Source organism: Rhipicephalus sanguineus, chromosome 9 (genome assembly GCF_013339695.2).
Source record: "Rhipicephalus sanguineus isolate Rsan-2018 chromosome 9, BIME_Rsan_1.4, whole genome shotgun sequence".
Lineage (NCBI taxonomy): Eukaryota > Metazoa > Arthropoda > Arachnida > Ixodida > Ixodidae > Rhipicephalus > Rhipicephalus sanguineus.
In genome coordinates this window covers 28,298,107-28,323,259 of record NC_051184.2, presented here as the reverse complement: position 1 = coordinate 28,323,259, position 25,153 = coordinate 28,298,107, and the positions used below count along the sequence as shown (strand labels likewise).

The following is a 25,153-nucleotide window of genomic DNA, read 5'->3' as shown; positions in this document are numbered from 1 at the left end:
TTGTAAGAAGACAGTTCGCTTGTCAAAACATTGGCTCCAGCCAGCCAGCGACACCCCAAGTTCGAAGGATTTTTCAAGTTTTTCCCTAGGTATTTTAGCACATGACAGAGATCAAATTTATGAAATGGCGGGCATGTCAGATTGTGTGTGGACAAGCTTCTGAAGTGAGTTCAAGTAGTACATCTATGTCACAACCTGGCATTACAAGCCATCTATTGTTTTCTTCACTACAGCTTCACTGGGCCCAATTATCTTGAAAGGTATTTGTGTAATGGAAATCTATATATTTTTTTAACTGGGCACTTTCATTAATAAGCAACGAGGTGAACCAAAAGACAATCAATTAGGAAAAATTTACAATTTACCTGACTTTTCTAATTTTTTAATTGTCAAGTGTCGCTCTGCATGTATCGACTATAGTACGGATGGGTTTCGGTGCTGCTATATGTCGTTTTGTACCTTTAACTAAACTAAAAGAGCTATGGTAGACGCATACGCATGGAAACAGTTGGGTTGATGCATTCAACGTTCCATGACCTTATTAATCACATCGCAATATACAAAAACAACAAAAATTGGCCGCGTATCTGCGTGCTTCGCTGCAAATGTCATCAAAAGACGATAGTCTTGTGCTGGCCGTGCTACACGAATCCTCCTCCTCTATGTTGAACCACCGCATCTGGCTCATAGCATCGCATTTTCAGCGCAGCCTCAGAAACACTAGCATTTTGAGCGCTGCATAAGAAACATTAGGGTCTTTAGAATTACTTATTGAGGCATTTTCTGGTAAAAGAATGCACCACCTAATACTTACGTATTGATGTTGCACCTCAGATATGCGTACTATTTGCTTTTTGATCGAAAATGTTTACAAGTATGAACGGCCGTACTAGTTCAAGATGGCTGGGCGTTCAGAAAGTGGTTAAACTTTGGCAGGGTGGCTGAATCAAGTGACAGACAGACAAACAGAAAGACAGACAGACCAAAATTTCTGCATTTAAGTTCCCCAAGAAAGACTATCCGTCTTTAAAAAACATTCACTTAACAGCCCGAGGTAGCAGCCCCCATATGTCTTATGTAAAATCGTCTCATGTAACCGAGGAAAGGGTAAAAACAGGAAAAGGAAATGACACGTCGAGAGTCCTTGGACATGTTTATTGAATACACTACGACAGACACGAGCCACTCTTGTGGCACAGGGAGGAACACGCAATTATTCGGAGCAGCTCGTGCCTCTGTGGGCTTTTGCAACACAGCGAGTTTCATCCCAAAAGAGTCTTACATTTTTCCTTCAAGGCTTCAGGCCTCGAAGTTCTTGGATGCATGCAGAGTCATTTGTGTGACATTCACCTCTCTTTGGTGACCGTAACGACCGCTAGTCAGAACACCTTCTAGCTGCCACTCGTTTCACAATAGTTTTGCACCAAGATGGTAAAGAAGAAAAAAAAAAGTGCTGCGGTCGTACACCAGTGATGGTGGCTCCACACATCGTCTTTTGGATATGCAAGATGTTTGTAATGGGTCTCACAATTAACATTCCAGAAGTAACAGAGTACACAAAAAATAAATTCTTGCTGGCAAGAAGAATCCATTGATCATGCAGCATACGATTAAAACATGTCACTAACTGCAAAAGTAGAAATAAACGAGTCTGCGGAGAAAGTATGTAAAAGAACAATCCGTAATTTGTTCTCTGAGCAGCCGATAAAGCGCTGCCATTACTACTGTGGGCTACTGCAACAATAGCAATAAAATAATAATATTAAACAAAATAAGGATGCACAATGCCGGATGCTTTCTGAAAGCATCAGAAACGCAAGAGCGTAAAACGAAGGACGCGAAAGGAACTCTTTCAGATTGCTGGCCACCGATCCGTAGTGCGACGACGTAACCACATGCAATGAACCCGGCAGTCACCGCACGTCTTGCACTACTGTGTCAAGCCTCTCAGTGGCACTGAATTCCCGTACGACACACAAGGCGTGCTAGTTTATATAGGGCACCACGGTTCTCTCCAGACAACTGTTCACCAGACACTTTCGACGAGCACACGGTAAAACGAAGAGCCTATTTTATTTCTCGGCGCAACACGCATATGTCACAACCTCATTTAAGTATGTCAGTGTGTAAGGGTCGACAAGGCTATGGGATCGGCAGCCGCTGTACGGGAGCCGGCGAAAGAGAAGAAACCACTACGTGATGATATGTCCCTAAGAAGAAGCTCTCGGAGGTCGTGACATGCAACCCGTGATTATGTGTAATGGCGAATGTCTCCCAACTGATCGCGGAGGAGCTCAACGCGGTCGATGTCGATGGGGGTAGTTGTGTCGCCGAAGGTGCAACAGAGCTGCAACCTCGAGAAAAGACTTCGTCACGGCCAGCTGCCACATGCAGCAGCATTCAAATGCTACAGCTCTAAGTCACGTGCAAGGTTTATGTACAAAAGAGCGCAGGCCGGCTCAATAGAAAGCAGTTTCGCTTTGCGTCTTTTTTTCCTCGAACGTGAAACGAGCGGGTGCCGAAACGCAATGTAAGCGGGGAGCACATGCCAAGTCGGTAAAAGCTGCCGAGGTGTACCCCCGCCTGCTTTCGGCGTGACACCAGACTTAACGCCGTCGGTTCCAGTAAAAATAGCTACCTGGTTGCAAACTTACAAAGGGCTTCTCTGTTAATGTAACAGAATCGCACACACATACGAACCAGCTTCGGACACAAAAGTACAAACACAGCTTCTCTCTTTCTCCTCTGCACACTACAGGCATGCTTAGTTAAAAAAGAATAAAAGAAAGCAAGCAAGACGTATACCGCAGTTTCGCACGCATAACCCACCCCTTGCATGCAATGCCACACACATGCCTATTACAACTCTCATAGGAAGGGAAGAAGGGCAATGCTTACATACTTGTGAAAATGGCTGCATACAATTTCTGAACCGTTGTAAAAAAAACAACCGTTAACGACAACTAACCGGACAAAGTGCAGCTCTAGAAAAAATATCCGTTTCTTTTAGTGCGTTCAGCAATGTCGACAATACTGGTGCTATGCTTTAAATCTAGAAGTGGCTTTGCATTGCTTTAACATCCACTGTGAGGATAAGCACTTGCGCTAATACCCAAACTTTGTACTCGGCTTCTTAAATTTCTGGCGTGGATAATACGAGCGAAATGTGGTACACTGTGATAAATCAAGAGCAGACGGCTGAAAGCCTCTATGCTTGTACGTTCACACAACAAATGCAAAAGAAAAGGGCTGCCATAAATACGGCAGACAGGTAAAAGAAAGTGTTCTACAAAGTCAACAGTGTGCAAAAGAAATAAAAAATATGTGCATTCACACGGATCTATATTCTGCGCACGTCATAAAAGCTCAATCTCATAGAAGACTTGTAAACGGCAACCGAAAAAGGAACAGGTAAAAGTGTATAAATAACAACAAGAGAAGCAAAAACACTCTAAGGAGGCTTTAAGCCCCGCAGTAGGAAAAAAATTTCTTCAAGCACACAGTTACAGCAAGCAGGCTGCCTAAATTGAAATAGTGACCTATGTAAAAAAGTGAAACAAGAGTGCACAATTCATTACGAACGAGACCGCTGCCAAAACTGCACGTCACTACAGTATCTGCATGTGATGTAGCATCATCTGCTGGACATCCAGCAAAAAGAACAGTTTCATGCCTGCAGCACCATATGACGAAACTATGCTGGAGCAACATACCAAGAAACACACTATTATCTCTTTTTTTCAGCATGTGCTTGCAACGGCATCATTAAGTTTGCAACCTTTCTGTAGTTAACGCTTGCAACAGATGACACCACAGCTATTTTTAGACACTGCAGTGGCGTGCCCCGCTCAATACCATTTAGAGCCTGCTCGACGATCCATGCTTTTCTTTACCTATCTTCCCGCCCACTCTCACAGTTGTGTGAGAGTTGCCTTCCACTGCAAACCAATCCAGAGTTTGCAGAATGCTTGTCACTTCGTGACCACTCCTGTTCCAGCCGCTGAAAAAAATCGCAGCGCGCTCTCCATAGCATCAGTTCTTTGTCCTCTATCATGCGTGAACCTGGGTGCACATGACTATGTACAGAAAATCGTACCGAGACACACTCCCACGCTCCAAACACAATATAAACATATACCACTGTGAGTGTGTGATGCAGTGATGGCGGTATGGTACAATGAAAGATGATGACAATAAAGACAAAAGCCTATCGAACGTTACGTTAGATCGGTGCGCAGACGCAACGGCCGCGGTTTTGTGCTGCGCCAGCCCCGTGCGAGAGAATGCACTCGCGCGTGTGCCGGCAAAACGTAAGGGCGTCGACGTGGATGCCGAGGGAATGCCGCGGAGTGGGTCAAGCAGACTCAGGAGAATGGTCAAACTTGAATGGGAGTGTGCAATTCTTACTTTCTGCACCTTCGCCAAACGAAGTTTCCAACGAAAATTATCGCCGCTATTGCCTTGACGAATATCTGAGCAACAAGGGCGGGAGGGGGAGGGGTGAAAAAAAAAACAACAAACATTCATTGGCTGGCAGACTTTGCGAAGTAAAGGTTACACCGCTTCGAGGTAGGGATGTCGGACAAGAAGGGGGGTTTCTCGCTTTCCTACTTAACGCCCTTGCAGAATATTCAGGCCGCGTCCCCCCTCCCACCGTTTTGCTCTGACAATCTTGAGCGCTGTGAATCCGTAAAACTTTCGTAGAGAGGCGGTGAGGAGAGAAGTCCTGCTTGAAGGCAGCCCTCTCTCGGTGCCTTCCCTGCCGACTCCCCTTCCCGTGAAATGCAGAAAGTGGTTACCTGAGTGACTAGGAAGCAAGACGACAAACACCCGTCGTCTATTCCTCATCGACTGCTGCCTCTTCCGACAATATTGGATGTATTTTTCTTTTCGCTTCTGCCTGTGACATTGCGGCGCACCCACCAAAGTTGCTGGGTCACTCTTTCCTGCGATGCTTCTTTCGCTAGTGAACACAGTGGTGTCGTGAATATCCGATGTCACGTGCTAAGTGATTTTTCCTTTTCTGCTACGGGCACAGGTGCGACTCGTAGCGAGACAAGCTTTAAAAAGAAAAATGAGATCGTACTGGTGGCCACTGTAACAAAAAAAAAAAAATGGCAGACTTGAAATACTACCGAATTCAGGAATGATGCACGTCTCTTCCCAGGCGTGCAACCGAACTGTACGTTCACTCGGGTAATAAGATTAAACGGCAATAGATTCCACTTCGCTTCATGACAGGTCGAAATACGAATGTGCCAACATAACCCCACCGACACACTTTGCATGCGTCCCAACAATTACGCAACGTTCAAATACTATTACGGAAATGAAACGAAAGTGATATGAAATCCGCAACATCTGCGTGAACAACGCAGAACTGTTGGAGGGCAAACAACAAAAAAGCTAAAACTAAAATCTCGCAAGGGCGCAGACATCGGAGAGGTGTGTGCGTGGAGGTGTGCTGCCCCCCCTTCCCCCGCAGAACTGCGTCAGCGTCGGCACTTTCCCAACACGTATGGCACGGGCACTTTTTGTCCTTACAGCAGCAAGTGCCGTGAACGCGCAAGAAAAGGTAGGGGAGAATCGTTTAGTTACGCGGGCCGTTGAAGTCCGCAAGGAGCTCGGCTTCTTTGTGCTGCTCTCGAGTTTCTCAATTTGCATAGTGGTCAAAGCTGCTCATGTATTCTAATGCAGCCCTGTAGCAGAACTGGTACTGGTCCTGCAAAATAAGGAAACAAACATGTTAGCCATGGGACCCAATTTATGACGAGTCAAGAGGTACAGAGCATATATAAGACCTCTAATTAGACAAATGCAATCAAAACATGAAAACTTAGCAATCAGCTGAATGATCTTATTTCATAATCAATGTCTCATTCACTGCCAAGACCGCTAGAGCATTGGGGATACACATCGCTTGCAGGAAGCTTGTCATCGCCGCGTTAACCCAACGAGTTACTCACCACATCTTTGCATGGTCTGGAGCGGAGTAGGTACGAAGAACACTCTCACGGTAAATGCGCGCGTATGATACAGCAAGCGGCCTCTCAGTGACAGTGTGAGCTGAGTAGGTGACGCGCTGCATGCAACTAGCCAACAAACGATTGACTCCACGTGGCCGTACTGCGTTTCAATGAAACTGTGCCAGTTTTTGCCAAGTAGCACATCATGGTATAGACACGTACACATGTATCGCGTAAAGCCGATATTGTCTGTTCTGTCGTTGAGCATCCTGGACCCTGTACAGTCAAACCCGGATATATTGAACTCGCAAAAAAAAACGCCTGTCAGTTCGATATAGAGCATAATTCGATATAAGCCTGCTAAAGGATTGGACGTCATAAATTCACACACCATTCATAAAAGCACTTTATTGACAAAGCTAGCTTAGTTGCGCTTGAAATAGTCTTCCATTTTTTTCTGTTTGAACAACTTCGTTGCCTGCGACAGCACGTATTTCTCAACATCGTCTAAAGAGTCGGAGCAGGCGAGGCTGCAACCGTCCACATTTGCGCAGAAGCGCTGGACTAGTGCAAGAGCACCAATAACCTCTGAGGATGTGAGCAAAGGATTTTCGTTTCTCATGCCTTTCTTTGAACCGCTGTAGCCAACCGGAGCCACCTTGAAAATCCTCCCTGCCAAGGAGAAAAGCCATGTCCTTTGCTTTTTGTTCGATCATGGGGTCATACACGGGAAGGTTGCGCAACCGAACGTTGACGAACCACTTGTACACGGCTGCCTCGACGTCTTCATACACAGCCGTGCGTACGCGTCGGGCGCCACGGGCACCGAGTCTTTTGTCCGCTTTATCCCTAATCTTCGCCTCATTCTTCAAGATCGTGCTGAAAGTGCTCCTCGGAATCTTGCACGCTGCCGTGACGTCTGACTTCTTACCACGTTCGACTCTATTTATAATTTCGAGCTTCATGGCGAAAGGCAAATTCTGCCGCTTCACGCTAGCCATCATGGCACAGGCGCATGGTGCGAAGCACAACGAACGAGAAATGCAGGTAGATAACTCGCACGACCCGCGTGCTCGCGCGACGAGAGTACAAGAGGCCTTGATTGGCTGTCTCAGCAAACGCTGCGGGCGGGTCAGGGTCATCTTTTGCAGGGGGGTGACGGCGGCTCGACTGACGCAGCGCGGTCACGGTAGGGACAGCGGGTCATGCGCCGCCGGATTAAACTACTTTTGGAGTGAGCGGCGGGGAAAAGTGCCAGTTTCCCTGCCGCTACGAGGGAAAGCCAACTTCTGGGAGCACTTTTGCCCCGCTTGACGTTCGATATATTGGGAGTCGCTGCTATTCTTGTTCGATGTAACCGTAATTTTCGCTATATATTCTCACTGTAACTATACCGTGTGTTCAGAAGCTGTTCGATATACAGGATAATTCGATGTAAACGGGTTCGATATAGTCGGGTTCGACTGTAATAGTTTTGAAACACTGCTTGGCGTCACCACCATGCACTATCGGACGGTCATCCAAAGTGCTAGAATCTTTTCTGGACTTTGGCAAAAAAAAAAAAAAAAAAAAAAAAGAAAGGCTTTGTGGTGGATACCTTAGGCAATATTTGCTGTGGCACTGCATCTATTTCTTTGTTGGTGGTGACGGCGCACGTCAGGAGATGCGAATTCGTACTTGGTGGTTAATGCAAACGACTGTTTAGTGCGTAGTTATGCCACATCTCTGGCAGGTACGTATGAACGACGTTACACTGTATACGAGGTAAACCTAAGGTAAAATGTACATCGTTTCCATGTATGAAAAGCTTTAGTCATCGAATACAAATACGACATAGAAAGCTCGATGATGGCCCCACGTTACACCGGCGATGGCCCCACCTTAAGTTGCATAACAGGCACTGACCTCACTCTGGACCATGCCTGGGCGCTGGGTGCGAAGCGTGCGCACCGTCTGGAATATGTCTAGGACACCCTCGCTTTGTAGGCGCTCCAGCACGATGCTCAACGTGATGAACACGCCTGTCCGGCCAACGCCCGCACTGGAATGATAAATTCCCAAACAATTGATGTCTGAAGGTGCGGACGAATGTTTCTGGAGCACTTCCATTCAAAGGAGAATGATGAAAAATGAACTAAAAAGGAGAAACAAACAGGAACTGCTAGATAAAAGAAAATGCTTTGCGATCTACTTCACTGGCTGGCACGACACCAAGTTTTCAATGATTAGCATTAGTAGTGCAAAAGTGGAAAACAAGTGTATAAGTCTGTGTGAGGCCTACTGTATTATTTTACAGTATAATACCAGCACTGTTGGCAATGAGGGTAATTGAAGCTAAACAGAGGCAATGAATTGTAACGTTAACAGAATTTTAAAATTACCATTGAATTTTTATGGGCAAGGGTATACCTTAGGATACCCCCCTCCCCAAATTCCCGGATTTCGTGAATGGTTAGTGAATGGCGGATTGTGGTATATGGGAAGTAGCTGTGCCCTGGGGTGGAATCTTGTATACATTTGGTCCTCGTTCATTTTCTGAACATTTACTTTATGCTCATGCGAATGGCTAGAAACCAGCAGTTCAACAACAGTTGGCTTCTGGGGCCCTATACAATACCGTGAAATACAGAATACTGTTCCGTGGTGGTCCTCCCCGAATGGTCATTTCGAAATACGTCACGGCCTCCCACATGGGCAGCGTGAAGCATGACGACAAGAAGCAAACTGCATAGTATTCCATGTTCCATGGTACAGTCGCCGACCGATAAATCGGACACCGATAATTCGGACATGCTCGGTAATTCGGACAGTCGCGCGGCACCGCCGATGATCCCATAGAAGTAATGTGTAAAGACGACCGATATTTCGGACAGCTGCGAGATCTACATTCGATAATCCGGACCCTGTCCGAGACTGTCGCGCACGCCAAATCGCCAGCCATTATCTCCTATGGCACCCGTACCATACAAAGTATGGCCTCAGAGATCAATCGATCGCTACTTTCGATTCCTACTTTATGCCTCAGATTTGTGATTGGAAATGCCGATCTTGGAGGCACTGGTCAACTGTGGGAAATCGTATCGACGTCGCGAACATCCTACATTCCGGTTCCTGTATCCCCGTGCTGCGCTGCTATCGTCGCGATTCTGTCGAATGCGTCTGCGATAAAGCGTTTCGCGCGCGCGTTCATTTTTATCTTGAGACTTGCCTTATTTTACTCTCTGCTGTCTCAAAAGATCCGAGTTAAATGGCGCCAACGGTGCCCTCACAGCGAGCGCCGAAGACCGCGCCGACGACAACGAAACGAGGCAGATACAGTCAACTGCCGATTTTTCGGACGCCCGATTTTCTGGACATGCCCGAAAATTCGGACGCTTTCGTGGCACCGTCACCAGCCCCATACACATCAATGGTCAAGAACGTCGTAAATTTCGGACGCTAAAACTCTTCGGCGTCCGATTTTTTCGGATTTTCTGCCCAAATTGCAGGTCCGAAAGGCAATAATTGAAGCCCTCCCCTTGCCGCGTCTATCATCTAGTAGGTTCGAACCAGCGCTTTCGTGAGTCGACCTGTTTGCGACAGTAGCAGAGTCCGAAAGTCAACTTTGTCGCGATGCCAAAGTGTTGTGGGGTGAAGCGGACCGGAAATCTAAAGCGGCCGCTATCACGGCACCGTGCGGTGATGTCTTTACGGATAAGCAGTGGAAACGCACGGAGGCGTGATGGCGGCAGGTGGCAAACGCGCCAGTACGGCTCAATCGTTGACAAGCCTTACGATAAGCATCTTCAGTCAAATGCTCAATAGTGCATGTGGCCTAGTGCAGTTGCATGCGTAGTGCACGCATTTCATAGGCGAGAACCCAAACGCGCTGCGCCGCCATTCATGCTGCCTCTTTGTGCGACCGCTAAATGCGCCGCACAGACGCGTTGCCTTCACGAACGAAACCAGCTCGTCATCGTACAGCGATCACATCACACTGGCGGAGATACAGGCGGACTTGGTTGCACGTAAGCGGAAGTGCGGGCAGCAATGCATTGACAACTTTTTTCGGCCACCGGGACCCTGAAGTGTCAATAAAAGTATTTTTTTTTCTGATGCATTCGTTTTTCGGACATTCGATAATTCGGACTTAGTTACGTTCCCCGTGGAGTCCGAATTATCAGTCGTCGACTGTATGGTATGTGAGCGGTAGTTAAGCAAAAGAATGGGGAAGCGATCCCTATGCAAAATATTGTTGCCCACCTGCAATGGACCGTGATCGGTCCCTCCTGTCCAAATTGTTCCTTGGTCTTGTGCACCTGGCCGAGGAACTCGAGGTACCCCTCGGAGGTCTTCGGGACACCCTGCTCGGGCCAGTCGGTGAAGTGGAACTGCCGGATAGTCCGCGATTGGCCGTCCTGCATCGAGGAGTTGTGATTGGACTGGCGCAAAGCAGACAATGCGCAGACCTGCCAAGATTAGAATTTAGAAAATACAGTTGACTCCCAGTAAGTGGAAATCTCTGAAATGGAATTGCTGCTCAACTGGAGCAACTGCCTCTGATATGACTGGTTTCACACTTAAATTATGCAACCCTGTTCATCTCTCAGCAAATGGAAGTCCTGTTAAACTGAACATATTTTCCTGGTCCCTCCAGGTTCCATTTAACGAGTGTCTACTGTACCATTATTGCCGAAGCAACTATTAGCTGCTTCCGCGAGCTCAGAAAAAAGACAAGACACGAAGACAGATCAAGGGCAGTTAAGTTCAAGCCTTCTCACGAATTGTCTTATCTGAGCGTGACGCAACTTACCGGGTTGCCGAAGACACTACGCAGTTGGATCAAAATGTCAGGCGGAGATGCAGCAGTCAGTGTCAACAAGGGTGCATGCACATAGAAGGCTGTCATGGCAGCCCTATAGCAATACTCAATGCATGAAATGCATCTCTTAACGTCCAACACTGTCGCAGCTCCTTCTTTGGAAGCACGTTTCATTTTTGCCTTATGAACGATTCCTATGAAAGAGGTATCAACAACCCTTTTGTTTTTATTTCTTGCTCCATGAAGGCAAAATGTTCGAAGGATGATGAAAGAATTTGAAAAAAAAAAAAATAACTTAGGCAAAAAATTTTATCTTTCTGACTCTCAACTCCTTGAAACTGAGAGTGGACTGCAGCCAACATGGCTCCCTTAAGAGGTGAACAGAAGGTTTAAAGTGTTTTTGTGGATCGAGCTTTCACCGAATTTTAGGTCCACCTCGAGTATAGCTTCATCCTTGTGCAGCGCACACACATGAAGATGCAAAGAAGAACTGACAAACTGTCTTCGTGTGTGTACACTGTTTGAAGATGAAGCTATACCAACTAGCCCAAATTGCTACGCTGCTTGAGCATATAGTTATTCCCAAGCAAAAAGTCACAGACCAAAAACAACTGCACTGCGAGAAACGTGAAGTGTGGCTCAACAGGAAGGAAGGATTATGCTTCCTGTTGAGCCAAATAATGCTGGGTAATAATCACCTTGGCGTCCGTGACTTTGAATTCTCTAAGGATGTACTGAGGCATGTTGTACTCTGTTATTGGGTCCACCACGTAATAGAGGTACCGTTGGGAGTGCTCTGAAGGCCAGTACTGGTGGCATTTTTCCTGGAGGTGAAAAGAGAAAGGAAGAAAGAAACGTCTCATGCAACCAGCCAAGCACTTCCTAAGAAAGCTAAAAGATCATTAAAAAAAAGAAAACCAATGACCAAACACCATTCAACGTCAAGAAAGATCAGAACAACTTGTTTTATCGTTGTTTCTTGTCACGCACAATACATTCACAGTAACATAGACCAAACAAATTAACAACTAACAAAACACCCAGCCCTACACAAACATGCAGGCACATCGAGTCAACAATTTGTCAGTGTGTGCGTGCATGCGTGTAAGTGACTGAAACCAAAGAAACTACTGATTGGAAGGAAAATTGAAGCCGCACATTCACCAGTATGATTTTAGAAGCTATGGCATGGGCGTCAGGAGTAGTTCTAGCAAAAACAAACCAATTCATTTTGAGTTGGACGCGTTGACATCACTCTTTTCAAAACATGCCCATATACAGCTCAGACCACTTATAACGTAACCGCTTACAGTGCAGTACCGGCTATATGCGGTTTTTTCTGACTCCCGTTTACTCTCCCTAAGAACTCCATGTATACGCATACCGCTTATTGTGCAGACCCCGAGATGAAAGACCGTTATAATGCGGCATCCGGAACATTCTCAGAGATGCGAGGGTGGAGCGTGCTTCTCAGCGGAGATGCGCCGGTGGGGGAGAGAGCGGCGACGGCATTACAAAGGAGGAGGGTCGCGGAACGAACGAACAAGGAGAGGGGGGAGAAAAAAAAACGGATGGCTGTGGGGGACAGCGCCCGGCGCAGGTGCGTGGTGTGAGGAGGGGGAGCGGTTTGCGCGGCCGACGGAGAAGCATTTGCCCCCTTTCGGCCGCTGACATGCGCGCTTCGTCGTTGCTTCGTCGTAGAGCGCAGATATCGCGCGTGCAACCTCGATTCCCCCGCAAGTAACAATGCTTTGAGACGCGATTGAGCTTTCGCCTTTGCCACCAACAGGCGGACTTACAAGCTTGAAAGACTTTTTCAGGATAGTTTGCCGCGGCTGTTCTCCCGATCGCGAACCGAAACTTCGCTTCACGCGTGATGCCCTCGGTTTAGCTCGCGAGTGCGATCTCTTCTACTCCCGATCTCCGTGTTGCCTAGGGCTAGCTTCTCGCGGTGGCATGCCAAGTTGTGCCAAGTTGCAACGCGCACGCTAGGCCTAACGAGATATAGCTGCCATGTCGGCGGCCGCGGACTACAGAAGTTGCGGTTTGGTGCCGAACAATGAAACATTTTGCAATTGTTGCATTTAGAAGGGGGGACTTACCATCTTTATACGAAACGCGGGCGTGCGTGTGGAAAAACTCGAATGTGGTTTGCGGTCGCCACCGTTTTCGACATCGCGGACGCGCAGTGGTGTTACCGCGGCGCTTCCCGTGACGGCGCCTTTTTTCCGCGTCTTTATGTCGGCACCGCAGGTCCGCGGACGCTAACAGTTCAACATTTTCAAATGTAAGCAGATGCAAACTTACGCCCCAGTCGCATGCGCGATAGTCGGAATCGCGCGCTGCTGTTGGTCATGTTTTGTACACGTGCAACCTTTCAAAATGTTGTTTTGGTATAGTGCGGTACCGCTTATAGTGCGGATATTCGCGACTCCGGCGACTTACGTTATAAGCGGTCTATGCTGTATACAAACAACCAAACAAGCATTTAAAGGCTGAAACTTTGGAGTTTATTTCCATCAAGCACTGCACTTAGCACAATATGTAAGAGGCCAAACAGAAAAAGCTGCCACAAATGATAGCATGGAGTTGCAATCAGAGGTGCAGAATGCAAAAAAAAAAAAAAAAAAGAAGAACGAACGTAGGCTTGTGCTTGTAGTAATTGTACTTAACCTCACGATGTATTAATAAGAGTATCAAATGAAAATTGCGTGCACACCATAAGCACGTTGCATAAATGTATTGTAGGAGTGTAAGAAACACAGATAAATGTCACACAGCAAAAAGAACAGCATGAACGCACCGTATTTTCTCGCATATAACCTGCACTCTAAGAAAAGATAGAGTAAAAAGGGCATCTTTTTGTCCCACAACAATAATCGTCATCTGGCTTGCTTGCGTTTCCTTTCTTGAAAACTCGGCGCTGGCCACTTTCCTACCAAGAATGCTATGTCACGCTGATAGCGCACATGTCGTTCGTGACCAGAAAGTGCCGGGCGCGCGGCGATAGTGCAAGGGAAGGAAGGAACAATAAATGACGATTATTGTTGTGGGACAAAAAGACGCCCTTTTTACTCGATCTTTTCTTAGAGTGTGCCCCTGCAAATAACCCGCGCCCCCCTTTTTAAGCACATTTTTCTGTTTTTTGGTGCAGGTTATATGTGAGAAAATACGGTAACTTAAAAATGCAAGATAGGAGAGGCAGCATAAAAAACAAGTCACTATAATGCCGCCACTTTAATTGCTTCAGACTTATATCATAATTACTACAATGCAGTTAAAAGAGTACGAATAACATCCCCTATACCTTTCTTGAACTCATTGTCTGTTGGTTATCATTGAGATTGTGTCTAAACAAAGAAAAACGAGTCCTTAAGTTCCCCTTCCTTCAATCATGCAGCAAACAGCATAAACTTCAATACAAACAAACAGTCAACGATGTTGCAAAGTGCAGCCCTTTCATGGTACCTGTATCATCTCTGATGTATGTTGACACCAAAATTTAAGATCAGATCTGTCGCATGGCTAGAGTATAAGAGGATGTGCCACAATGTCTCACCCTGCCCATCTCCTTCAGCTTGGTAAGCATGACGATAATATTGGAGTTGTGCTCCCAGACCATCCGCCAGAAGTCCTCTGTGGTCTCTACCATGGGTCCCTGTGTCGCTATGTATGCATTGCGGTACCGGTAACCCTGAAAACAAAGAGACGATTCAAGGGCAGAGAACTGGTGCGCAAAGTGAGATTCATGCTTCTAATACCTATCACACTGGCAAATTTAGCATCACTTGGAGCGAGTGCACTTATGCTCGCACAGTGTCACTTTGGTGGCGCGCTGCTACATGAGAAAAAGAAGTGCACTTTGGGAATGATAGTAATGGTGATGAGTAAGTTAGTAGCACAACATATATTTGTTATTTTAGGAAATATTTAGCAAGTAATGTGTTGTAATTATAAACAGCCCTTTGAGTAAACTTTACGCACGAACACAGTGGATGCGGCCATTGCAAAGCATGTGCAGTGGCTGTCCCTGGTGGCCGTGGTCATAAACTGCCCGAGAGCGAGAATAGTAAACTAGTTTTTTGTTGTGTAGCATGTTTTACTGCATGACCACATTCCTAGTAATGAAAACAATCGTTTAAAAATACTAGGCACTCAGCTCCCACATTTTTAAATTTATTTTCAAGCCACTCCGGCCGAGGCTACACATTTCGACATGGCGGAGCGAGTTTGGCAAATGCACTTTGACGGCAACTGTGCTTTGCAGCGAGTGTCAGGAAGCGTTCTCGTGTGACAGTGTGCAAATGACACCAGCGGCGAGGCGCAATAGCTAAAAATGAGACGAAACTTGCCAGTGTGACTGGGGGATAACAGTACACACCGCAAGCGCACTTGTTCTTTACCAGACCCGAATATGACATATGACAAGTGCGTGACGGTCACCTAGATTCGCAAATGAGCAGCTGCAGCACGCGACTAATGAACAACTGCATGCAGGAGGCAAATGATTGATACTATCCATGATGAAGCATTCAATGCAAACTAACAATGAGGTGTGCAATCGAGAGTGCAACCTTTTAGACAAGTTTTACTTCCAACAATTAAGACTTCTAACAAAATCAGCATACCACGAACACATGGCGCGGTTGTGACTAACAGATGCTATGCATTTCAACGTTACAGTTACAGGTAGTCTAGAATTAGAAACAAGCCTGAAGAATATCCATATACTCAAGGAAGAAAGTGAACAAGATAATACTTAAAGAGAAGATAATTGCAGGATAGGGCTGTGAACTATGTGGGATAGCTCTTAAACTTAGCGTCAATGAAACTTGCATTGATGTAATCAGACCCGTCCACACCCCTTATTGGTTGTAGACAGACCCGGGTTGATTCATCTGTAACGTAGAAAAAAAAAAACAACCGATAAAGTGTTGAAACTGCCACAATGGACCTTTCCTGAATTTGTTCAAAAACTTGGAAGACACTTGAGCTTCGTTTTCAGAGCAGAATGCGATAGCACAATCAGGACCCCGTGTTTGTATCACCTTCCCAATCGCTAGCCTGGCTTCGCTTCTCGGTGGAGACCTAAGCCGTGCTGCAAGGAAAGCCAAAAGTGCGGACCGCCCTCCGGCATCCAACATCCATGCATGCGGCGTGACAAACACAGCCACACGGCGGGGGCGATGCCATCTAAGAGCGCGCACATGGGCCCTTTGCGCCAACTCGCGGGTGATAGCCAAGCCACTGAAGAGCCTCAGAGATGTGTGTACCACCAACGGCAAATGGTGTATATAAATAGCTCGCTTTGAGTATGCTAGAGGATGTATGTGTGGTGGCCGAGCGGCTAAACGCATTGCACCACGGAGCGAGGAGTCGCAGGTTCGAACCCCTGGTCCCACTCAAGCTGAAGATTTTTTTATCATTTCTTTATTTGCACCTACCTCGAATTTTTGCTTACAGACAACGCTGATTTTTCGCTCACAACTAAAGACGCCGCCACCGACATTAGTATTTCTACGAAGCGAGCTCTTTAATGCTATTGTGTTAAAAACAAATAAAGTTCACTGTAGCCACACTAAGTTCCCTACAGAAACAACAACTTACGGTATACAAGTGTCAATGAAAAGACCTAGCTGGTAATAAAGTCAATAGAACCTAAGCAGTTCCACTTTATTATTAAGGAAGAGAGAGAGAAAAGAGGGAAAAAAAAGAAGGTGATGGAATACATTCTGGTAGAATGCATTCTGCATTAAAAATAATCAGCATGTCTTGTTTCACAAAAGGCTGCAATCGGTGGCAAACTACAGTAGAACCCCACTGATACGTTTTTGAAGGGACCGTAGGAAATAAACGTAAGAGACGGGAAACGTAAGAGCCGAAAAACGTAAGAGCCGAAAAACAGGAAAAACGGCAAAATATTTAGTGGTACAGAATTTTATTTCAATTCTTACGAGCAGCATGAAAATTGGCGCGCTCAGCCGCGATCTAGTCGATGGATAGAAACGCGGAGCTTAGGACCGCCTCATCTACAGAAATGTAATCAACATATGTGATTTTTTTAACACCAACAGCTGTATACGCATGAAAGAACTAAGCACACGCAATCACAACCGGCGCGGCGAGTCCGACCGCGAACCGCACGCACGACCATGCGAGCTCCAACCAGCTCGAACTCCTCCCGTTCTCCAACAAATAACGATGATGATGAGTCTACACCAACGCGATGGCAGAAGTGAATGCCAATCTCGAAGGCCTTGCTTTCACAAGCAATTACATCATACACGCCATGTTTGTGCAATACAAATCTCAAAGGCTATGCTTTTGTCAATAGTAAATGCCAATCTCGAAGGCCTTGCTTTCGCGAGCAGTTACGTCATAGACGCCATCTTTGCAATTTTAATCTCGAAGGCCATGCTTTTGTTTGCATCAATTGAAAAATTCTGTTGCTTGCGCCTCTCATGCGGCTAATATTACGGTCAAACGAGGCCAAGCTGCGTGAAAATGCACCATGGCCGCTTTCTTTGGTAGTCACTCGGTCGGCTCCGAGCGCACTTCGCGACATATCATACAGGAACGGTCCGACAGTTACGACGTAACAACGGGGTTCCCAATACATTGTATCCTATGGGAGCTATGCCGGGACCGGCGGAAAACGACGTAACAGCCGGGAAAACGCAGCAGTGAGGAACGTAACAGCGGGGTTCTACTGTAAATGTTTGGTGTTCTCTCACTTAATGAGCCGCACCGTAAAATGGTTAAAGCACAGCGAAATAAAGAAGTTTTGGGCGTTTATTTGGTTGTGTCACGTGGTTTATTCTGACGTACAAACGGGAAGGAACGACGAGGAACGTCGAGGAACGTCGAGGGTCCAAAATCCAAGCAAGCGCAAGCTCGGGTCGCGTGGCTACCACTCACGATGTGGCTTGCTTTCTTGGCTGCTTCGTCGTCGTCTGTACTGTTCACTACATTTGCCCCCGTGAATAGCGTAGCCATCCTGGCGACCTAAGGCGTTGTCAGTATGGCGGGGTCATAATAGGGCTTGAGGCGACTCACGTGGACGATTTCCCTACCACGACGACGTAAGTCTTGGGACGGTGTCAGAGGCTCAACCTCATAATTGACTGGGGACGTACGAGTGACAATGCGGTAGGGCCCGTGATATCGGGCAAGTAATTTCGACGAAAGGCCAGGAGTGTTCGGTGGGATCCAAAGCCAAACCAGGGCACCTGTCGTAAAAGTAGGGAGAGGTCGGTCGGTGTCGTGCCTTAGCTTCTGACGGCCTTGGTCCTCGGTTGTCAGCGAACGGGCCAATCGTCGGCAATCTTCGGCGTATCTTGCAACGTCAGAAATTGCAGTGTACTCAGATGAGTCAGGCGTGTAGGGAAGACATAGTGTCAAGCGTGCATGATGGATCGCGTCCGTACAAGAGAAAGAAAGGCGAAAAACCTGTGGTCGCATGCGTAGCGGTGTTATACGCGTACGTGACAAACGGAAGGATGGTGTCCCAATTGGTCTGGTCTGATGCGGTGTACATTGTCAGCATATCGCCGAGAGTGCGATTAAATCGTTCAGTGAGGCCATTCGTTTGCGGGTGATATGCGGTCGTCATGCGATGAATGATGTTGCACTGAGCGAGCAATGCTTGAATAGCGTCAGACAGAAAAACACGCCCTCTGTCGCTCAAAAGTTCACGGGGAGCACCATGGCGAAGGACAAAGTTGCGTAAGATGAAAAACGCAACTTCTCTTGCTTGTTGCTGTGGGCAGGGCTGCAGTTTCCGCGTAACGTGTGAGGTGGTCTACGCCGACAATTATCCACCTATTTCCAGAAGAAGTCGAGGGAAGCGGTCCGTATAAGTCGATGCCGACGCGATCAAATGGACGCGCCGGACAAGGCAGAGGCTGAAGTGTACCGGCTGGGCGTTCAGGTGGAGCTTTACGGCGCTGACAAGCAGTACAAGCACGTACGTACTTGCGCACAAAAGTATACATGCCGCGCCAGTAGTATCGCTGACGCAGGCGGTTGTAGGTCTTGAGAGCGCCGGCGTGAGCACTTTGCGGGTCGTTGTGGAAAGCAGTACAGATTTCCGTGCGCATGTGGCGTGGTATCACTAGCAGCCACCTCCGACCGTCAGACGCGTAATTCCGCCGATAGAGGAGGTCATCTCGAATAGTGAAATGCGTGGCTTGACGACGGATAGTTCTTGAGGCTGGATGTGCTAATGGGTCAGTCAGAAAGTCGAGAAGGTGGGAAATCCACGCATCCTTGCGTTGCTCCAACGGCATGTCTGCGAAGTCAATTGGCGCCAAGACAGCTGAAGAAGATGACGACGAAGCTGCGTCAGCCGGTAGCGGCGAGCGGGAAAGGGCATCAGCGTCCGAGTGTTTGCGACCGGATCGGTACACAACACGAATGTCGTATTCCTGTAGGCGAAGTGCCCAACGACCGAGGCGTCCCGACGGATCCTTCAGCGATGACAGCCAACATAGGGCATGGTGGTCCGTCCCTACTTCGAAAGGGCGGCCATAAAGGTACGGGCGGAACTTGGCCAAAGCCCAGATAATGGCGAGGCACTCTTTCTCTGTGACAGAATAATTACACTCGGCTTTCTTGAGGGTTCGACTCGCGTAAGCAACGACGTATTCTTCATATCCTTGTTTTCGTTGAGCCAGTACTGCGCCAAGACCGACCCAGCTGGCGTCGGTATGGATCTCCTGTAGGCGCATTAGGATCAAAGTGACGAAGTATCGGAGGCGACGTTAATAGCGCCGTAGCGTCTAAAAGACTCGTCACACTCCTGTGACCAAGCAGACCAAGGTTGGAGGCTGTCAGTAGATTGGTAAGAGGCGCGATGATAGAAGCGAAGTCGCGCACAAATCGACGAAAATACGAGCACAGCCCAATAAACTTCGAAGCGTCTTCATAGAGTTGGGCTTCGGATATTCGGCCACGGCGCGGAGTTTCGCGGGGTCCGGGAAGAACGCCTTCCTTGCAGACGACGGGGCCTAGTATTGTGAGCTGGCGCGCCGCAAATGGCACTTCTTGATGTTAAGTTGAAGGCCAGTAGAGGTGAGACACGTGAGAATTGCACGAAGGCGAGTAAGGTGAGTCGGAAAATCGCGAGGAAAAACGACAATGTCGTCAGGTAGCAGAGGCAGGTATTCCACTGGTAGCCGCGAAGGATGTTGTCCATCATCCGTTCGAAGGTAGCTGGGGCGTTGCAGAGTCCGAACGGCAATGACGTTAAACTCATACAGCCCGTCAGGAGTGACGAATGCAGTCTTCGATCGGTCAGGGTCGGCCATCGGAACTTGCCAATAACCGAGCGTAAATCCAACGACGAGAATATATTCTGCTCCTTGCAAGCAATCGAGAGCATCGTCGATGCGTTGGCAACGGGATACATCCTTCCGAGTTATTTATTGAGGCGGCGGTAGTCGACACAGAATCTAATGATCCATCCTTTTTGCGAACAAGCACAACAGGGGACGACCAGGGGCTCTGGGATGGCTGGATGACACCGCGCTTGCGCATATCGTCGACTTGTCGTTGATAATACGCCGCTCTTCCGCTGAAACTCGATATGGTCGTTGGCGTAAGGGAGCATTACCCACCGGTGTCAATGTGGTGCGGTGATGCTCGTTTGTACGCCCAATGATGGTTGAGCGCAACAAGGAAGAGCGGAACTTCTCGAAGAAGGGCTAAGAGTTCGCGTCGATGTGTCGGCGATAGATCAGCGGCAACGGAAGGGTGGAAAATGTCTGGAGCGGAAGACTAGTGGCAACAGGTGGTGTTATGGCATTCAGCTGGAGGTCGGGTTGGTTTGCAGCAAATCCAGAGAACGCAGCAGGTCAACGTCTTGTATGTTGCCCAAACATTCCCCGCGAAGTAATGTAACTGAGGATGTCAGTGAGTTCGCAACCAGCATAATTGTAGCACCCGATTCAACGGCGAGTACGGCAAACGGTAGTCGCAAGCCGCGGCGGCGGAGAAATACCTCGGACGGGACGAACAGAACAGTTCCGTCTGGAGCGGCTTTACAGGTCAAGGCTACCAGGGTGGACGTTTTCGGGGCTATATCTGTGTCCGCAGCACGACACGTTTGTAAGCGTCGGGAAGGGGATCCACTGAAAGAGCAAGTTTGCAGCGGCGCGTAAGGGCGACTTCTGCACGGGAGCAGTCTATGAGGGCACGATGACGCGAAAGGAAGTCCCAGCCGAGAATAACGTCGTGGGAGCATGGACGCTAGCACGAAAACTCGATGACGTACAGTTCGCCTTGAATAAGACACGCGCGGTGCACACAGCAGAAGGTGCTATGTACTGTGAGCTGGCCGTGCGGAGCATTAGTCCGAGAGCGACGTGGTCACCTTTTTAACTTGCGGCATAGGTTCTCGCATATTACGGAAACGGCGGCTCCTGTGTCAATAAGCGCTTGTGCGGCGGTCCCTTCAACATTGACGTCGATAACGTTTTGCGGCGAAAAAGATGGAGGCCTTGAGCAGTTCGACTCGCATGCAGCTCTTGCCTCCGGAACTGCAGCGATCAGTTTCCCTCTTCCGTAGTAGGTCGGCGACGCATTGGTGACAGGGAGCGTCGTCGAGGGGATGGTGATCGGTGGTTGGCGTAGGGTCGTTGATCGTCAAGGGTGTACCTTGGTGGCGCCCTTGACGACGACGCAACAGGCCTGCCCACGGCGTCAAATGGAGGACATTGGCGACAGTAGCGGGGGCGACGTGTCCAGCGATACCACAGGCGAAGCAGATGGGCCTATTGTCTGTCGTTCTCCACGCGTCTGAGCGGCGGTAAAATGGAGTCGAAGGTCTCGCGAAGGTATGCGACGCGGCGTTCGCGGTCGTCGGCAAGGGATGGGGTGCCATGGCAGGTCGAGAATAGGGCGTAGGCTGCTGCGGGCGAGCAGCGACGGCGGCGTAGGTAAGCGGTGCAGTGACGGGTGCTTGTTGGAGAATCGGTGGGAGGGCCTCCGCAACTTGGGTTCGAATGGCGTGTTGTAGGTCCGGAGCCAAAGCCTGCGCAGGCTCGTGCGTGAGCGGCAGTAAGTAACGATAGCTGGCGCGCTACCTCCTCGCGGATGAAGTCCTTGATCGTGGACAAAAGCGGCTGCTGATCGGCAGGACGGGCAGCTAGCTGCAAGCTTGAGAGCGTGTCGGGCGTCGTGAGGGCTTGACGGGCGATCGCGCGCTGTCTACGCAACTCGTCGAAGCTCTGACAGAGTGAGACGAGTGCCGCGATCGTGGTAGGGTTTCTCGCGAGCAGCATCTGAAAGGCGCCGTCCTCGATGCCCTTCAGGATGTGCCTGATTTTGTCCTCCTCGGTCATGGCGGAGTTCACGCGGTTACACAGATTCAGGACATCCTCGATGTAGCCCGTGTAGTTCTCGCCCGGTTGCTGCGCACGTTGACGCAAGCGCTGCTCGGCGTGAAGCTTGCGAACCGTAGGCCGCCCAAACACGTCTGTAACAGCAGTCTTGAAAGCTGCCCAAGTTGGAATTTCAGCCTCGTGGTTGTGATACCACAGCTGCGCGATGTCCGCGAGATAAAACGTGACGTAGCCAAGCTTCATTTGGTCGTCCCATTTGTTACTGGCGCCGACTCTTTCGTACCTCAACAACCAATCTTCCACGTCCGATTCGCCTGAGCCGGAGAAGATGGTGGTGGATCTCGCTGGGGATACACGGCGCCGCAGGTGACGTGGACAGCCGAAGGTCCAGCCTGAGGAGGGGTCTCGTTGGCCATGTTGGTGTCACGGACAGGGGGGAGCTTGCGGGAGCGAAGTTCCAGGTTCGTACGGAGAATCCACGTACCTCACCAAATGTCACGTGGTTTATTCACGTACAAACGTGAAGGAACGACGAGGAACGTCGAGGGTCCAAAATCCAAGCAAGCGCAAGCTCGGGTCGCGTGGCTACCACCAACGATGTGGCTTGCTTTCTTGGCTGCTTCGTCGTCGTCTGTATTGTTCACTACAATATAATATCTATATATATATATCATATAAGATAAGATTAATATGTTTGTGTGTGTGTGTGTGTAAGTTTGCGCCTTCATAAAAACAACTGTTTATTTTGTCGACGTTTTCGACGGGAGCCCCGTTCGAGGACAAGGTGTCACCGGATCCGGGTGTAGCAAAAGCAATGTGTTTGATGCGCAAGTGAAAAGAAGCTTTATTTAATGTTTCGGCCCGGCCTTTCTCCACTTAAAGGGTTCCAGCGAGGTAATATGAGTGATCGCGGCTGATTATCTCTTTTATGTACAGTCGCGTGCCCAACTGCATCTGGCGGCTGTTCTGCTGTTCAACAAAAAGCTATAAACGGAATCTTTCCACGCGCATACTCCTGGCAGCCCCCGCGTGCGTTACTCTGCCTTTGTGCCCCATGAAAAGAAACCAAAAAATTCACGCCATAACCACGAAGTGAATGATGTTAGAGGAGTTTGCTCGGAGATGATCGGGTAACCCGTGAATCCTCCGTACAAATTCCTCTATCGTCATAACGTTTCGAGAAGTCGGTCCCAGTGCAGTTCCGCGGCAGATATCTGGGGTTTTACGTCCCAAAACCAGGTTATGATTATGAGAGACGCCGTAGTGGGGGGCTCGGAAATTTCGACCATCTGGTGTTCTTTAATGTGCACCTAAATCTAAGTACATGGGCCTCTACCATTTCGCCTCCATCAAAATGCGACCGCCGCGGCCGGGATCAAACCCGCGATGTTCGGGTCAGCAGCCGAGCACCGTAACCGCTATACCACCGCGGCGGCCGGTTCCGCAACAGAAAGCGTCAAGAACGCGTGGGGCTTAGACGAGAAACTCGCGTCCACCGGTCTCGAATTGCTGCCGCTTGAATGCGCTGGCGGCGGCGTTGTTTTTGAACGTCATGGCCTCCCGGAAACATTGTGCCTTATTACTTTTCATCGTCATGCTCTCCTTGGTGAATGGTGTTGGTCGAGGCCCGGTGATTTGACGAGGTATGCCGAAGGAGATTTGTGGGAAGGACAGTTCTTCGGCGTACTCGTCAAGAACAGCGAGATTGGCATTTGACCTTCTCCGGGTGCCAGAGGAGACTGTGAGTGCTGTCATTAACCCACGCACGTTGTTCTTCTTCTTCGGGCCGAGAGCACGCGCCGAGTTTGCCAATAGTGGGAGCAATCAGAACTAGAGGATACGGCGCGATGGACAAGGCGCGAGCATAAGGAGGAAGCTCCTAAAATTGTAATTAAGGACGACGGCGCACTGTAACCACATTCACTCACACTAGGCCCGGTTTATCGCCGCACACTAGTTATCAAATTATTTTATATATACTATATGATCTATATCTATTTATATATTGTATATTATAATAAGATGAAAGAAGGACTCACGTACGAATGTAGTTTTAATGCTAAAGTACCCTTCGTACGTCATCCCTCCTTTTCACTCATTTATCGTACCGACCCATCGATCTTCTTACCCAAGCATATATATATATATATATATATATTTATATATATTATATATTATATATATATATAGATTATATTTATATATATATTATATATTGTATAGTATATATATATAATGAAGGACGAACACCATGAGAGGGAGCTCAACGATCATCATCGCGAGCGGAGGCACCACGAGATCTGCGTTCGAACACCACCATCTTCTTCGCCCTGTGCTCTACCGCCTGGTTCTGAGGCTTTTCCAATAACCTCATTACCTTTTGGTGGATCGTGCCGGGTAACCCCATCGCCTACGCCCTGGAACTCCGATCCCGCACATTGCCGTCGACCATGCAGCTCACGCTGCCCCACAGACGCCACCTCTCGCAGCCGCTGTCTGCCCGTGCCAGTTCACCAGCGGCCCCCCGATATTTGCGGGAACAGAAGACCACGACGTCGAAACTAGCTGTCGTCCTACGAAAGTGAGTGGACCCAACGGTGGGAGACGCTGCGAAGTTGAGCACTATCAACTTTTACCTCGCCAACGTTGCGAAGCGGTGGTACACGAATCACGAGTCTGAGTTTGAGAACTGGCCGCTTTCAAGGACAGTGTCCGTTCTGCGGCAACGGACTTCTTCATTCCTGCTACTCTAACGAGTAGCAGGAATGAAGAAGTCACTTTTTCTAATTTCACAACCACTGAGCCCTGATGACCTAATCTGACGTCATGTTTATCAATCCATAAACACTTCCACCACTGTGTCAATTTTTCATTGGTGGTCTTCTGAGGTCCTAGCTATTAGAAAAACACGCACAAAAAAATGTCAAAATACAAAATCCAGGGCTAAAATGGTCAAAATTATCATTCACCTTGGGCTCTCGCTTTAAAGCCTACGCTCTCGCAGCGAGGACTGAACCCCAGAGCATGACGCTCTTTCTCCTTAC

General features: G+C 48.4%; 1 protein-coding gene across 1 annotated transcript; it reads right to left on the bottom strand.

The window, feature by feature from the left end:
• Window positions 1–1,134: 1,134 nt before the first annotated feature.
• Window positions 1,135–14,465, bottom strand: LOC119405410 (tyrosine-protein phosphatase 13-like). Its single transcript, XM_037672248.2, has 5 exons — window positions 14,327–14,465; window positions 11,466–11,591; window positions 10,209–10,363; window positions 7,872–8,007; window positions 1,135–5,722 (listed from the first exon to the last, which is right to left on the bottom strand). The coding sequence occupies exons 1-5, from the start codon at window positions 14,417–14,419 to the stop codon at window positions 5,654–5,656; spliced, it is 579 nt and encodes a 192-aa protein (XP_037528176.2). The 5' UTR covers window positions 14,420–14,465; the 3' UTR covers window positions 1,135–5,653.
• Window positions 14,466–25,153: the final 10,688 nt, after the last annotated feature.